This window comes from Thermobia domestica, chromosome 10 (assembly GCF_964235325.1).
Source record: "Thermobia domestica chromosome 10, izTheDome1.hap1.1, whole genome shotgun sequence".
Taxonomy (NCBI): Eukaryota; Metazoa; Arthropoda; class Insecta; order Zygentoma; family Lepismatidae; genus Thermobia; species Thermobia domestica.
The window spans coordinates 226,833,189-226,848,921 of NC_137463.1; the positions used below are offsets into that span (position 1 = coordinate 226,833,189).

The 15,733-nt window shown below is 37.8% G+C and overlaps 1 protein-coding gene across 3 annotated transcripts in view; it reads right to left on the minus strand.

Moving 5' to 3' along the window:
* The window catches only part of how (protein held out wings), a 267,883-nt gene that overhangs the window by 62,429 nt on the left and 189,721 nt on the right, over positions 1 to 15,733 (minus strand). For all 3 annotated transcript variants that reach the window (XM_081729155.1, XM_081729156.1, XM_081729153.1), the window contains exon 3: positions 904 to 1,020. In XM_081729155.1, the coding sequence (XP_081585281.1) occupies positions 904 to 1,020 (117 nt within the window). The remainder of the gene's footprint in view (positions 1 to 903; positions 1,021 to 15,733) is intronic.

The window sequence follows — 15,733 nt, forward strand, 5'->3', positions numbered from 1 at the left end:
ATGGAGTTTGTTCATTTAAAAATTTGTATAGCATTTAAGACTCTTTCTTAATATTTCTTTTATGTTACTGAATAACTTACAGACACTGAAGAACTTCATAAAAACTTCAAAGTTTGGGTGTCAAGCATTTGTGACGTCAAGAACTGCGCAACCAAATTTCTGATCTATGAAAGCACTTATTAGCATGTTTAACAGCAATGTGTAGATATTATGTAGCTCAATTTCTACATTTCGGCTTAATTTCTACATGTTTGGCTCCATTTCTACTAGTAGCTCCCCAACAAGCCTTAGCTCGTCTGCAAGTTGCCTTCGCGCGACATCTCTTGGTGTCAGTTAAGAGGCAGAGCAGGTACTGGCAACTGTTAGCCTCACTGAACTATTAGGAATTAAGATGACTTAACAGGGCGAGATGTCTTGTGTTTATAATATGGATTACGAATATCTAAATATGTTCGTCTACACGTTTATGCAACCCATAACTCCTACATGTTTTAAAGTTTGCATATTGGAGTTATTCACAGACTGAGATGTTTTTGCTTTATAAACAGTATCTTCATTCTCCTATATGTAATACATTAAAATTCAAAGAAGTAAGGGAGAATGAGTTGAACGAAGAGCCTTACCATCTCCACCATCTTGGATTATATGTAACATTATATCTCCAGTGCCCCTCCTGATACTATGGCGATTAAATCCAACTTCAATCTATTTTATTTATAAGTTTAAATTCTATTTTGAAAGTACAGACATTTACAAAGTCAGATAACACATAAACTGTCGAAAATGCTATTCTCCTTTCAGTTTCACTGCAGTTGGATAAAAGCAGACAACTTTTGGCACATTTTTATCATTAAGCATAGTAACTATACCAGATATATTTGTATACAAAATGAAAACTCTTACCTTCTTTTTATCCCGCATCGACCCCCGACCCCGAACCATTATTTTGCATCCCGTTTCTTGTTCGAGCTGCTTCGCTGTCATGCCGCGGGGACCCAATATCCTCCCCACGAAATTGAACTGCAAAGAAAATGAGAAAAAAAAAATATTCATTAATATATTTACTTCATATTCACCATATATGTTAGTCGTTTATCTATACAATGGTTATTTGAATGGTCTTTTCAACACAAGTTAATGAAATATACTGCTTATAAAATGCATTGTATCCAAATAGGCTATGTTTCTTATTGTGTGGTTCTGAAGAGGCTTAATTTGCTACAACTTGAAAACAGAGGGTTTATGCAGCGAGTATTATATCTAAAAAAAATAATTGATAACAAAAAGAATCAACATTCTCTTCCTAAATACATTATACTTCTAGTGTCCTCGTCTAAATATGAGAATCATATGTTCTCTACATTATGTGCATGATAATACAGGGTAAGGCAAAAGTACAGCATGACTCTTGTATTTTTGAAACAGTTTGAGGAACGATGATGAAACTTTGGATGTGGATAATTGGGTTGGAGGCACACCAGGTGGTGCCATTTGACATCATGGCAGCCATCTTGAAATTCATAATTTTCAATTAAGGTCCAATATTTCAAACGGAAATGCGACACATGATTTTAGTTTAGAATGTCAGCAGAAATACGAATCTGAAGTATTTTTCACCTAACTTTAATCAGTAATGAAATTTTGTGAAGTAAACGTTGCATATCGTATCATGTAATGGGTTTTGATTTGTATTTTCAGGTGATGTAAATCAAATGTGAATAAAAAATCTCAACTGTATAAAATATTTGATGCGGGGAACAAACCAGAATCTATGGGCTTTTCAATTCTGATTGACAATTTTTAAGTATAAGTGTTTTCAGTTGCTGTAATTATGGTAATTTCATGTTATTGATACTAGTTATATATTTGGTATCGCATATCTTTTCATGATGCATAAACTTTTGTATCTTGTAATGGCTCTTGAGTGTTAAGCACAAATATTTTACAAGTAAAAGGTTTCATTAAGTATTTAACCTACAACATAGGATAAATCATTCATCATAAAAAAAAACAAAGACTGAGAAAGGATAATTTACTTTAGAGGGGGACACTTGTTTTCTCGAAAATATTTTAGGCAATTTTGTCTAATTTCATAATTGCTTCAAAATCATTGTCCGTTAATTTCGGTGGACATTACCATATCTTAAAACTGTAAATATTTTAGTTGAAATATCAGAAATGAGAAATATAAGCAAAGATCTATGCACAAGTAATCACTTTTTCTCGAAGTTACTTCATTGGACATTCCTGCCTCTTTGTTTGACACTCTTCATATATATATATATATATATATATATATATATATATATATATATTACTTGTTTGGTTGTTTGTTCGATATTTAACTAATTTTGTTTCCACTTCCCAAACTTTCAATGAATCCCTGTGTGTCATGAACCCTTTTTGAGTTGATTTTGAGTTTAACGTCTCTTTCAGCAGCGAGACTATGCGAGACGGGATCTACAGATTAACGTGGAATCCGAAACACATGAGCTCCCGCCTGGAATCGAGCCCGGATCTCCCACGCCAAAGGCGCGAATGCTAACCGCTTAGCCACGAAAACTTTTTTTTTTTTTGTGTGGGCATCCTTGGGTAAGTTCTCGCGTTTCACCCATACATACTTACTTCTTGTAGAGCCCTCGCACACAATGACATCAGTAAATAACTAGCATAACTAAATAGTGAATGTCAAACAAGAAAAACACGAATGAATGAATGAATGAAGTACAAATAGAATTGAAGGAGTAAATAATATCTAAGTTCCGGTTGACACATTCAAGTGGTTCGTTTGCTTTGGTTGTATTTACTGTTACTGATACAGGTGCCGCCGATAAAAATAATGTTTGTTACAGCGATAACACATGTTTGTATAGCGAAATGTAGATACTGAACATTCAATATTTTTCTTTCTTTTCTTTTCTTTCCTTTTTTTTTTTTTTTTTTATTCGACATTCACAATGAACAAAATATCGGCCACACAATAGCAAAAGAATGTGCTACTATTATAGCACACAATGTTATGTTTACATTTTATTTCCTCAATAATGACATACATATTATGTTTAGTTCTTGTTCTCTGCTCATTACGAGATTTGTAATTCTCAGCTAAACAACCTGAGACAGACTTGTTCCAAATGTTATCCTTTACACAGATAACGTACAGCAGAGTATGTGCGAACCGTGCGCTGCGCCTAACTTACACGGGAACCGTGAAATATTTACAAAGATGTACTGAAATGATGCTTGGGGAGAACGGTGGCTCAGTGGTAGAGCGCTTACCCCTGTTGCGTGAGGTTCCTGGTTCGATCCCCGACCAAGTTAGTTTGTGGTGGACAACATCATGTTGCGGGTATTCCTGAGATACTCCCGTTTCCTCCCATTTGCTCATTCTACCATCATCATTCACTTGCATTAATCATCGTCTCCCTAATTCTAATTGTATTTAGTTTGTAATGAACAAAATAGTTTTAACATACAGTTATTAAACTAAATAATGTTATTTAAAAAGTGGTTCACAGGAAACCAAAACAACATGATACGTAACCAAATGCAGCTGAGATTGTTTCTCTAGTAGCTGCCTTAACTTAGATTTTAGGGGTGTTGTTTTTGTGGCAACATTGTAATTGCTATGGATGGCAACACTGAAAATCCTTCAGGTTCATATTTTCTGTTGTAGAATAACATTATCTATGATTGTGGTGAGTTGCATTTCATTATCTCCTTTCGCTTATGAATAAGCAAGCAAAAGAAAAATGGAAAATTTTGTATTATTTTAAGTAAGTCAGGATCTTAAGACATAATTATTAATGGAAGTGAATGATTATAGGACAGCTGGTGAAAAGAGAATACGGGAAGAACAGGAGAACTCTGAGAAAAGCCAACACACAATGTTCACTATAAACTCGCATGGACTGAGATCGAACCAGGAACCCGTCGCACCCGAGGTAAGCGCTCTAACACCCAATCACCGTGCCCCTTAGGATGAGAAATGTGCGAGGAAACTGAAAAACCACGAGAAACCCTGCCGGCATGACGTTATGCACCAAAAAGTCACATGCCTTAAAATTAATTCACTTAGGATTAGAAATTCTATTTCTAGGCATTACCGGCATCTTTGGCCTTTCAAGTCCATTACATATGAGGGATGATGATCTTCGTTGATCACACCACCCGAGGAAGTGGAGAAATTAGAATTAGTGGGGAAGGGAGCAACCAGGAACTTTTAGATTAGGTACCATCCCGACATATCCCTGGTGTGAATGAGGAAAACCAGGAGGGAAAAATTACTCGAGATAGCTAATCTCAAAAAGCGTTTACATCTTTTTGACCAAGTGTCCCCATTGGAAACCTAACGAACGGCGAGAACGTTAGCCACTACGCTGTGCGGGATCACAGCTTGGAATCGAACCAGACCTTCGTACAGAGGAGAGCGCTGTGCTGCTAAGCCACCGTGCTCCTATTTCTATCATAATGTACTTTTTTTCTTTCGGTAACCTTAAGTAACATGTGTGAAAGTTAAAGGGTAAGATTCTGTTAATGGGAACGAACGAATGTAGTTTTAATCCGGGACCTTTTCCTATGACATACATACAAATTATTCATTGCATTTGCGTACTTGGTGTGATTGTTCCACAAGCTGAAACTCCTATCTTCGAAACTAGAAGAACGTAGCTAAGTAATTCAGGTCAAAACAATTGTGCATGACAACGAAAACAGAACACAACGCAAAGCACAGAAAAGCGTCGGGTATTAATAATTTATGATGGGCAAACGAACGCTATTACGGACGGGAACCTCACGTCTCTTTTAACTAACAGAGCCGTGTATCACGTTGTTAACTTAACGCGAACATCGTAATAACCGTAAATTGTATTGTTGGGCATGTTAAAGATGAGAATCCAGTCCGTCATTTGTTACCTTACGTCTCCTCCCACAGGAATTGCTTTCTCACACAGAGAGAGAATCGCTGGACCACAGTCCAAAACGATTTCTCTCCACCAGCTGACTCCAATTAGAGACGTGACTCGTGAAGGCGCTGTTGTCACATTTCACTATAAATAGACGCTATATTCTCTTCATTTAATTTCTCTTTTCAAAATCTCCCATCGCACATTGTTTTTATCAATTATTCAAATAAGTATATAAGAAATTTGTTAAACAGCGTCAAATACCTTTATGGTTTTTGCCCATTCAATTTGGAAACGACGTGTGAGCCGATATAACTTTTCTTATATGGCCGATTGGGAAGCATACTTGGAACATGTGGTCCAGGTTTCGATACCGTCTGGGGAAAATCTTTAACGCCCCACGTTAATGCCCTTAAGGTTAAGCGAGGTGGATGCTTAAGAAAGTGCTTGATTATTACCGAATTAGCGCAAAGAGAATGGAAGGAAACGGAAGAACCCCCAGAAAAAGCAAACATGTGATATTGTCCACTATACTCGCATGATCTAAAATCACTATACTCAGATATAAATTCACATGGGCAGGGATCGAATCATAGATGCCCGGTGAGAGTACTAAATATTAGATGCTGACTTAGCATCGTGATGAACTGAGATGGGGGTATGCGAAACTTGTAAACCGCTTGCCCATGCGTGATTGCAGTAAAAGGCTTTTTTTTTTTTTTTTTTTTTTAACGAGGATTTACCCATTTTTATTTTTGGATAACGTCTTGATGTTATTCTGACGTCAAAAGTAAACTACCAAGTATCCTTCCAAAATTGAACTGTATTACAAACATAACATTATTTCACTTTTTTTTTTTTTTTTTTTATGTCTGGAAACTTATGATCGGCAGTTTTGATTATACATAGGCCTATATAGTACTATTTTCTGTTTTTTTTCCCTATTAATAAAGTATAAATGCGACGTAAATGAAATTATTATTTTTTTAAAAGTATTTGTATGATAAGAACGAACCTTCATAGTCTTGAATTTGTGTACCGTAATATTTAGTAGTATAACAAATTATATCCTTTGTCAAAAGAGCTAACTTTATTACAAATTCCATACATAATAAATACATGAACAGTTTCGTGGTCTTCCTTGATACCTTTGTGCTTTGTCAATGGCCCCTTTAGGAAATCGGGATGGCTACGGGCCTGTTTATACACTATAACAGTGGTGCATAACACGTCGACCATCGAAGTTGGTAAAGAGTTAAGACGTGGTGGTCTGCGTCAGTTGTTATGTTGTTACTCTATATGAATCCCTCTAGCGTGCTAGTGAATTAAGTATACCTCCAGTGATTTCTGAAATGAAGAGTAACCCTCAAATCTTTTAAGTTGGCCACCCCTGCACTATACGCAAGGTCTTGAAAATAACTACTAATTTTGGCATGATCTGGAATTAAGCTTACGTGTTATATCCTAAAGGTACGAGAATTACTTCTAAACCGGCGTTATTCCAACAACGTTCTTGGTTCGATCCCAAGTCATATGAGTTTGTGGTGGACAACAGGGACGCACCCACGGGGGGCACCGAGAACAGACCCTCCCCCCCCCAAAAAAAACTTCGTTGCTCAACACACATGTGTGCACTTTCTCAATAAAACTATACCTGTTTAACAGGGAAATGATGTAGCATGAAAATTTGATCTTACACTTCATCTGTACTCTTTCTCTTATAAAAACATTTTTTTAAAAAATAGAGTTGGAAATACTTTACAAATACTTATTTTTTTCGGGTGTAAAATAATACCCGTTCAATACATAGTTGTACTGGTTTCCAGTATTGGATTCCTTACCTCAAGCTTGCCCCCCCCCCCCCAACAAAAATTTCTGGGTATGCGCCTTGTGGACAGCATAGTACGTAGGATTTCATTTTCAAACCCTAATCGGCATAATTAAACAGAAGAAACACCTTAACTTTCAGTTTGTTTGCATATACAGGTTACTTCAGATACGACAACTACGTAAATTCATATAAATTTATTCAGAATATTACAAGGCTGATTTGGGTGTAATTTTGTAGCTAAATTTGTGATTTTGTAGACATTCCACCTTACGTCGATTTCCTGCCAAACCCACAGCAACATGTTTGAGGACGACCTGAGGAATTGAACCCTGGTTTCAATAACACGACACTCATGAAAGGTACGCCTACTGGGAGGATCTTTGTCATATTCGGTACGAAAATTTCATTGCATAGGCCATAATTATCGCAGACTTCAATCTTCCAACCGAAACACAAAATGCGCTCGGCATCAGTGAGGGCACCCGTCTTTGTTACCACTGACGTTAGAGGTGGCGTTATTCGATAGTATTGCATTACCTGAATCAAAACTTGATCTATTTTGCTGCAAAATGACACTAAAACCAGGTCTATAAGTAGTCTGAATAAATTTATATGACTTCAATTTGTAGGATCTCAGTGGAAATCCAACCCGAATTCCCCGTATGAACCGCCTAATGAGGTCCACCCACTGTACTAACTAGAACATTACCAGAAATAGCACCAAACTACTAGTTAGGAAGTAAACTGGATTAAGTGTGTTATAAAGGAGTACATACACCAAGTGTAGGAGTACATATATATTCAAGGTGTTGCAAGAAAATTAAATCAACGCTTTAGTTTAACGTTTCACTTTTATTTTATGTAGGTTGATGAAAAGGATTAGTGAAAGATAATAGAAAGTACTGTTTACAAACAAAATCCCACTTAGCTCATGAACATAGCATTGGCTGGGTGTAATGGGGATTGAACCCACGATGGGTGGGGAAAAGAAGTGAGATATTGCCTAGGCATTGTGCTCCTACACTCACTGTTTTAGATGCGAGGGGCAGAGTAAGCATTTTGCATCTACAACTACGTCTATAAAACTAGAGGTGAACCAGGTGGCCAGCCCTTCTATAGCATTGGTGCCTCCTTAGAAAACTTGTAAGGTTCTTTCAATTCCCAGGAGCCATGCTTCACCCCCCCCCCCCGCCCCAGGAAAATATCCTAGTTGCGCAAATGCCTACAAGTGTTTCCCAACCTTTTTCAACTTGCGGCACACTATGGGTGTAACTTGAATTCTCGCGGCACACTCATAGATTTTATTTTATTTAAATATAAAGTACCATGGTATCTTTTTCTGTGATTACTGAGCACTTCACAAAGAAGAAAGCTCGATCACTGGTTTTCCAGCATGTAAATCATTATGCTTAATTTAATGCTCAATTTAAAAATAGAAAACAATTGCAATGAAATATTGGACTTAGCTTTTTAAAAATACACTTTCTTTTTCGAAAACTGCATCCAAACTTTCATTAACAAGGAAGATCACTAAATAACGAACGAACAAACAAATCTCTTTTACTTTAAAAACACAAATTTAGGTAATTCGTATGCATGTTTGTTTTGTCGAAAGGATTGAATATTTTAAAATTTGAAGTTACGAAATAGTCTGCAAGAATAAAGAAGCAATAATGGTCATAACGTCATAACAATGATAACAAATACCTTTTTCAATATTAAAAATGTACAGAAAAGTAACGCGGGATGAAACTTAAAATTGTAGATTCATATTTGAGGTTTATAGTAATGTGAAATACAAATATACATTTTCCCCTATGTCCTGCAATTTAATTACTATAAAATTAATAATTTTGTATCGATTTACTCGCGGCACACCGGTTGGGAAACGCTGGCCTACAACTTCGAGTGAAATTCACTTCCATTTTTCTCGAAATGAAATACCTAATTCAACGTCGCACGCATATGCTCTTTAGGCTAAAGGAGACGGATGATTACTAGAAGTGTGTGAGGAAACAGGAGAACTCCCAGAAAATCCAAGGACATAATGTTGTCTACCACAAACTCTCAAAAGACTGAAATCGAACCAGGATCTCCTCGTACCAGAGGTCAGGGCTCTACACTGAGCCATCGTTCCGCTATGCACTTTTCTTATCCCAAAGACAAAATGTACTATGTAAAATTAATGTGTGTTGATCAGTGGTCGAAGTGACGCGGTACGCGGTGGTATGCCATACCTCCTCTGGTTTTTCAGTTATGAAGACCTACCGTCACTGGAGAGTAGATGCTCAATATTTTTAATAAATTCATTTTAATACACAGTAATTGACGAATAGCTTTGCACATAAAAATATTTTATTTCTTACGTAGAAATAACTTCTACATTAGCAACACCATTTTTTTTATCTTTTTCTAATCTTTTGTCTTTAAAATGAGGTATCTTCAAAGAAAGTTACCAGTAATCTAGTTTATAATTTGATGTGCTATGCTGCATTGTTTCTTTCTTATGTATGTGTATTCTTGCCTTAATGCATATAAATGTCTTGTTTTGAGCATAGGCGGACTTACGAGTTGTCTGCTGGGGGGAGGGGGGGTCGGATCTTTCGAGGGTTTAGATTCTCTCTCAGTCGAGTGAGCGGGTCCGGGAATTGTCCTGCAGGAAATTGTTAATATGATAACTTGGGTTTTGAGCATTTTCGTGTATAATTCTCTAGAATACAATATAAGGGGATATTTTTATTTATTTATTTATTTATTTTTTTTTTTTTTCAGAAAGTTGGTAGCGAATCAAACAAGATCCTGAGACGAATGTTCGGACCCAAGAGGAACGGGAATGGGGAATGGCGGAAACTTCATAACGAGGAACTACATAATTTATATGGTCTACCCAACATTGTCAGGGTCGTTAAGTCTAGGAGGCTTAGGTGGGCGGGTCATGTAGCTAGGATGGAAGAAAGTAGAAACGCTTTCAAAGTCTTGACTGGAAGACCAATCGGAAAACGACCATTAGGAAGACCTAGGCGCAGATGGGAGGACAATATTTAGATGGATCTCGCAGAGATTGGAATACCAAGTAGAAACTGGATACAGTTAGCTAAGGATAGAAGTCAGTGGAGAGCTTTTGTGAACGCGGCATTGAACCTCCGGGTTTTATAGGCCATAGAGTTAGTTAGTTGGTAGCGAATCAAGGTCTCCCCATGTCTCCCAACCCATAACTACATAGTTTTTCAATGGTTTTGAGTCATTCTATAAACAGAAATGCAATCTTTTACGTAACATACTCTCATTGCATTTCATCATTTAGATAGCCAGCATGTCGAGTCAAAATCGTAATAAAACATACCACCTCTGCTTTTTTCCCCACTTCGAACACTGGTGTTCATATTCAAGAAGTGTCATGGAAAGGCCGCAGTGGCTCTTTGATAGAGCGTTCACTTCTGGTGCAGTGGGGCTCCTGCTTGGATCCCAACTAGCGTCAAGTGAGACAAACACCGTGTGTGGGGGTTTCCTCGGGCTTCTTCCGATTCGTCCCACTTTCTTCACTAAAGCATTTCGTTCATTACCATCACCTCTGTTTCCCTTCGCTTCGAAGTATCAGAAAAATTGAAATGTAGCTGTCAATCCCAGCCGGAGCGCTTATTTATTTATTTATTTATTTATTTAAAACTACAAGCCGACAACTGAACTTCCGAATTTCCACTGTCATCTAAGTAATAATGGATAAGGAAATATCAATAGATCCTCATTCTGATGTTAAAGGAAACCATTTTCTTAAAAAAAAAAAAAAAAAAAAAATCTGCTTTCTTCGGTAATTGTTTCCGAGAATCCCGCGAATGCACACACACACACACACACACACACAGATTTCCGTCTGACGTCTTGGGAGTTACAGAATCCGAGCCTTGAGATCTGTTGTGCGGAAGCCATAAGTCATGAATAGGCAACACCGCAAGCACGCACCAGCTTTATGTCACAAGCCAAGCAGACTGCTATGCGACGTTGCCGATCGCGAAAGCTCACAGCCGCTGTTAGGAAATCAAATTCCTGGGAGGTAACTGAGTGTCCTTTTGCATATCATTCCAGCCAAACACCTGTTATGAATGAATGTCAAATACAGCTTTTGTTGTCAACTAGAGTGTACGATTGTTGTCACAAATCACTGCGAACAACAAAAAAGACATTCTAGCGTGGAATTAGTGGGCATACCATTAAACACAATGGAGATAAATAACATCCATTGCATCCTAATCAGGAAACAATGCTAGCAGGTCAATAACCGACGGCACCCAACACAAACGTTCGTAATGTCCAACCGTGGTCACGACTATCACATATTCATTCCCATGGGAAACAATTTATTCAGGAAACGTACGAAATATATATTGTTCCACCGTTATATTATTACCTCTCCCCTTCTCTCAACCATTTTATTTTCAAATATTAAGTGGTTACGTTATGTGCATTTAAACTGATACGCAGCAAGCGTGATAATTCCAAATGCAACATTTGCAGAAGAAAATTATTACGTTCTTCTTGCAGTTATTTCCAAGTTTGAAAAAACGTAACTGTTCACTCTTACCTAGCATAGTTAGCCCCGTACGAATGTTCTGCCTAAAAATAGGTTCTAGCCCATTTATTTCATGTCAGAAGACTACGACAGGGTGGCTAGTTCATTTCCTGTCACTCAAAAGAGTACTAAATTAGAAACCAGAAATTGAGACCTGGAGTAGAGACATAAATTAACACTGAAATATCAGCGCTGTATTTTTCTAACCTATTAGGTGGAGGATTATTTTTTCTGTTTCCTATGAAATGAAATTTAATTATTTGTTTTGCTGATGTTTTCTTCGCCTTTTATTAAAATATTTCTTATTTTGTGAAAATTAGATATTATTGCATATACGTATAATTTTAAAAAAAAATAATTGTAATAAAATGCAATTTGGCGTTTCTAAAACTGTGGATCTCGAAGCATGACCATTGACCATCATACACTGAACATTAATTCAAAAAGAAAACAAACTGAGAATGCTTCAAGAGCATTGCCAGAACGAACTTAAAAAGAATTAATGTTTCTTATTAACTTCTACAAATTTCATACCAATTGTTCTATGTACTTTATTACTATAATCATTAAACAATTCTTGTAATATTTGGTCTAGGGATTAATTCGTGCGGTTGGTACGCACACATTGAAGCTGTAGTACAAACACAAAATACATAAATACCTTAAGAAAAATATTGTCCATCGCTAGCCACCACTTTCGCCCATCTGTCAGGCAATGTACGGATTCCGTGGCGAAAGAAGTCCTCATCCTTGGAAGCGATCCAGTCAGAGACCCATTTTCGATATCTTCTGAAGAAGTAAACCGCTGTCCAATCAAATCGTTGTTCATGCAATCGAACAAGTAGTAGTCCGAAGGAGCAACGTCTGGTGAATACGGCGGGTGGGGTAAAACTTCCCATCCGACATTTTCTAAATAGGTTTTGACCGGTTTTGCGACATGTGGGCGAGCGTTATCATGTTGAACAATAAGTTTATCATGTCTGTTCTCCCATTCTGGTCGTGTTCTGGCCAGAGCTTGCTTCAAACGCATTAATTGTCGTCGATAACGTTCTCCATTCATAGTTTCACCCGGTTGCAGCAGCTCATAGTACACCACACCTTTCATATCCCACCATATGCACAGCATAACCTTTGCACAGTGAATATCTCGTTTTGGTTGTGATGGACCTGGTTCACCTGGTTTCACCCAGGCCTTTTTTCGTTTAGGGTTCTCGTAATGGATCCACTTCTCATCACCCGTAATAATTCGATGCAGAAACCCCTTTCTGCTCTGTCGTTGAAGCAGCAATTCGCAAATGGTTTTTCGTCTTTCAACGTCTCTGTCTTTCAATTCATGTGGAACCCAATGTGACATCTTTTGAATCATTCCCATGGCTTTCAAGCGTTTGGAGACTGTTGTTTGATCAACGCCTAATGCTGCTGCAAGTTGTTCCTGCGTTTGACACGAATCCTGCTCGAGCAATGCTGTCAATTCTTCGTCTTGAAATTTTTTTTGGCTGTCCAGCTCGCTCTTGGTCTGCCAAGCCGAAATCACCACTTCTAAACCGTGCAAACCACTTCTGACACGTTCGCTCAGCTAGAGCATGGTCACCATACACTTCCACCAAAATACGATGACTTTCAGTCGCACTTTTCTGCATGTTAAAGTAATGCAGCAGGACACCCCGCAAAAACACTTTAGCAGGCACAAATTGCGCCATGTTCACTTAACCACAAACTGGTGTTGTTGACGTTTTAATCCACTGCCCTATACTACGAACGATACGCGATGACAGGGGTTTGCAACACATGTGTGGATACACGGAACTGTGGGACGCTCCGTTCGTTGCGCCATCTCTTGTCCACCCGCACGAATTAATTCCTAGATCAAATATATCTTATCCATTTATAATTCCCTTGAGTACTAAATTTTTTCTACATACGTTCTACGATATGTTGTTTTACGAAGAGAGACGCTCAAAATGGAGGGCTCAAAATTGAAAAAAAAAAAAAAAATCGCAAAACTTCATCTCTCTATGACTTATGATTGACGAGATATGGCTCCTTGAATCTCCCGAAATCCAAACTTTTTTTTTCTAATATCTCGGGAACGGTAAGAGTGAAGCTAAAAATGACATCACTTCCTTCAGATTTGGTGCTTTATCTAATTAAGGGCTCAAAATTGAAAAATTCGCAAAATAACTGACACACATACACACAAACATAGAGAATTCAATAAAGAACTTCTTAAGTCCGTTGAAAAAACAGAAAAGAAAAAAAAGACGAAATAATAAAATTTAGATTGTGTACCTCACACTTTATCAATATCAAGCACTATTGATATTGTTTGAGAATATCAAACACGCAGTTCACAGCCCATAATATCGTCGTCATTCCAGCAGTCATTAAGTCCAAAATGTATATTTTGCTACTGAACTGTTTCAAAGTTGGAAAAGCATTGCTAAACTAATTAATGCTAAATTACGTTGTCTTTTCTTTTTTAAGTCATATTATGTTTTTACTCTTACAAATAATGTCACTGTTATTACGCTGTTCAGTTTTCTGTATTGAGGAACAAAAATTCAGATCCAAGGAGTCGTTTTTAAAAAATGTATTATATGTATTTTTGTGTGTGAGCTTTTTTGCATCCAGGAAAAAAAAAATCACATACAGGGATGTCGCGTACTTTGGTGTGCTCCAAAGGAAAAAGGTTGAGAAACGCTGTACTAGCAGAATCTCCGTTCTTGGCACTGGGAGAACACGTTTCATTTTAGACATAAAGAGCTGAAATGGATTTAAACATCACAAGTATCACTGAACATCTCAGCGACCCCGAAAACTATGGATTCGACATTAATATCGATCATTTTAAAATACCTTTTCCTCTCCCCTAAGTTGCACCGTCATGGTGAAATGATACACCGTAAAAACCATCCCTTGCCCGAACTTCGGTTTGGGTACAAAACCTCGCGGCGACAACCTCGCCTGGCCAAAACCTCGCGGAACAAAATCTCGCCTGGCCAAAACCTCGCCGTCCAAAACGTCGCGGGGCCAAAACCTCGCCTGGCCAAAACATCGCGCCCCAAAATGTCGCCATACCCAAAATCTCGCCTGGCCAAAATATAAATGTTCCAACAGATGATAAGGATGACGGTATAAAAGACGCTGTTTCACAAGAAGTATCACGGGTATTTGACCAAGTCCCGCGATACCATATGAAAATTTTATTTCTGTATTAGAGGATTTACAATGTAAAGGTAGGGTGACAGGATGTTTTAAAACTGGTTATAGGGAAAGAAAGTCTGCATAAGGAAAGTAATGACAACTAACGGAGTTAGTTCCGTGAACTTTGGAACATCCAAAAACTTAAAATTTTAACAAAAATCTAATATTTATGAAAGTATGAAATAATATATGAGTTTTTACGACGTCCCTTGATTATGTCCTGTAGGTTAAAAGAGACGTAGATGACCAGGATAAAGGAAATGATCGAATAAAGAAAGTGGGAGGAAACGGGAATAACCCGAGAAAGCCCACGCACACGATGTTTTGTATCTATTATTATTATTATTATTATTATTATTATTATTATTAGTATTAGTATTATTTGTAATGTGAAATGGCATATTAAGAAACTCATTGGGTAAATTTTAAAGAAAAGTTTCATTCGCGGCGATGTTTTGGGTGGCGAGGTTTTGGCCCGGCGAGATTTTAGCAACGCGAGGTTTTGGCCCGGCGAGATTTTGTCCCGCGAGGTTTTGGGTGGCGAGGTTTTGGCACCGCGAGGTTTTGGCCCGGCAAGATTTTGTCCCGCGAGGTTTTGGGCGGCGAGGTTTTGGCCACGCGAGGTTTTGGCCCGGCGAGATTTTGTCCCGCGAGGTTTTGGCCGGCGATGTTTCGGCCGCGAGATTTTGTCCGTATCCCCCGAACTTCATCTATGTTGAAAATTCGATCGAGTTCGGTCGGGTGGATCAAGAGACGCATGAAGTCACAAATATAGTCAATTCCATTTATATATATACAGTAGGACGTCGATAATCCAAAAGTCATAAATCCGAACGCGTTCCCTAGAAGCTTTTAGCTTTTTACATTTTGTCTTAGCGCTAGCGATAAACAAACAATATTGTTGTCCGTCGGCGTTGTGTGAAGTTAGTGTTTTCACAAAAGTTCATTCATATGTAATTGTTTGTCATACATATCTTTATTTTCCCATTGGCCTATACAAGTTTTAAGTGTGAGTTACAAGAACAGTGTAATTCAGTGTACGGGCAGGTTCTTTAGAAACATTAAATGTAAGTAGCCTTACGTACGATATTGTAATTACTGCATGTACTGTATAACCACTGTATCGATAAAAGAGCATACAGTACAATATAGGGAAAGCCTAAATGGTATTTTCTTGGTTATTTTTCAAAATCTGAAGAATTTGAAAATCCGAACTACCTGTGG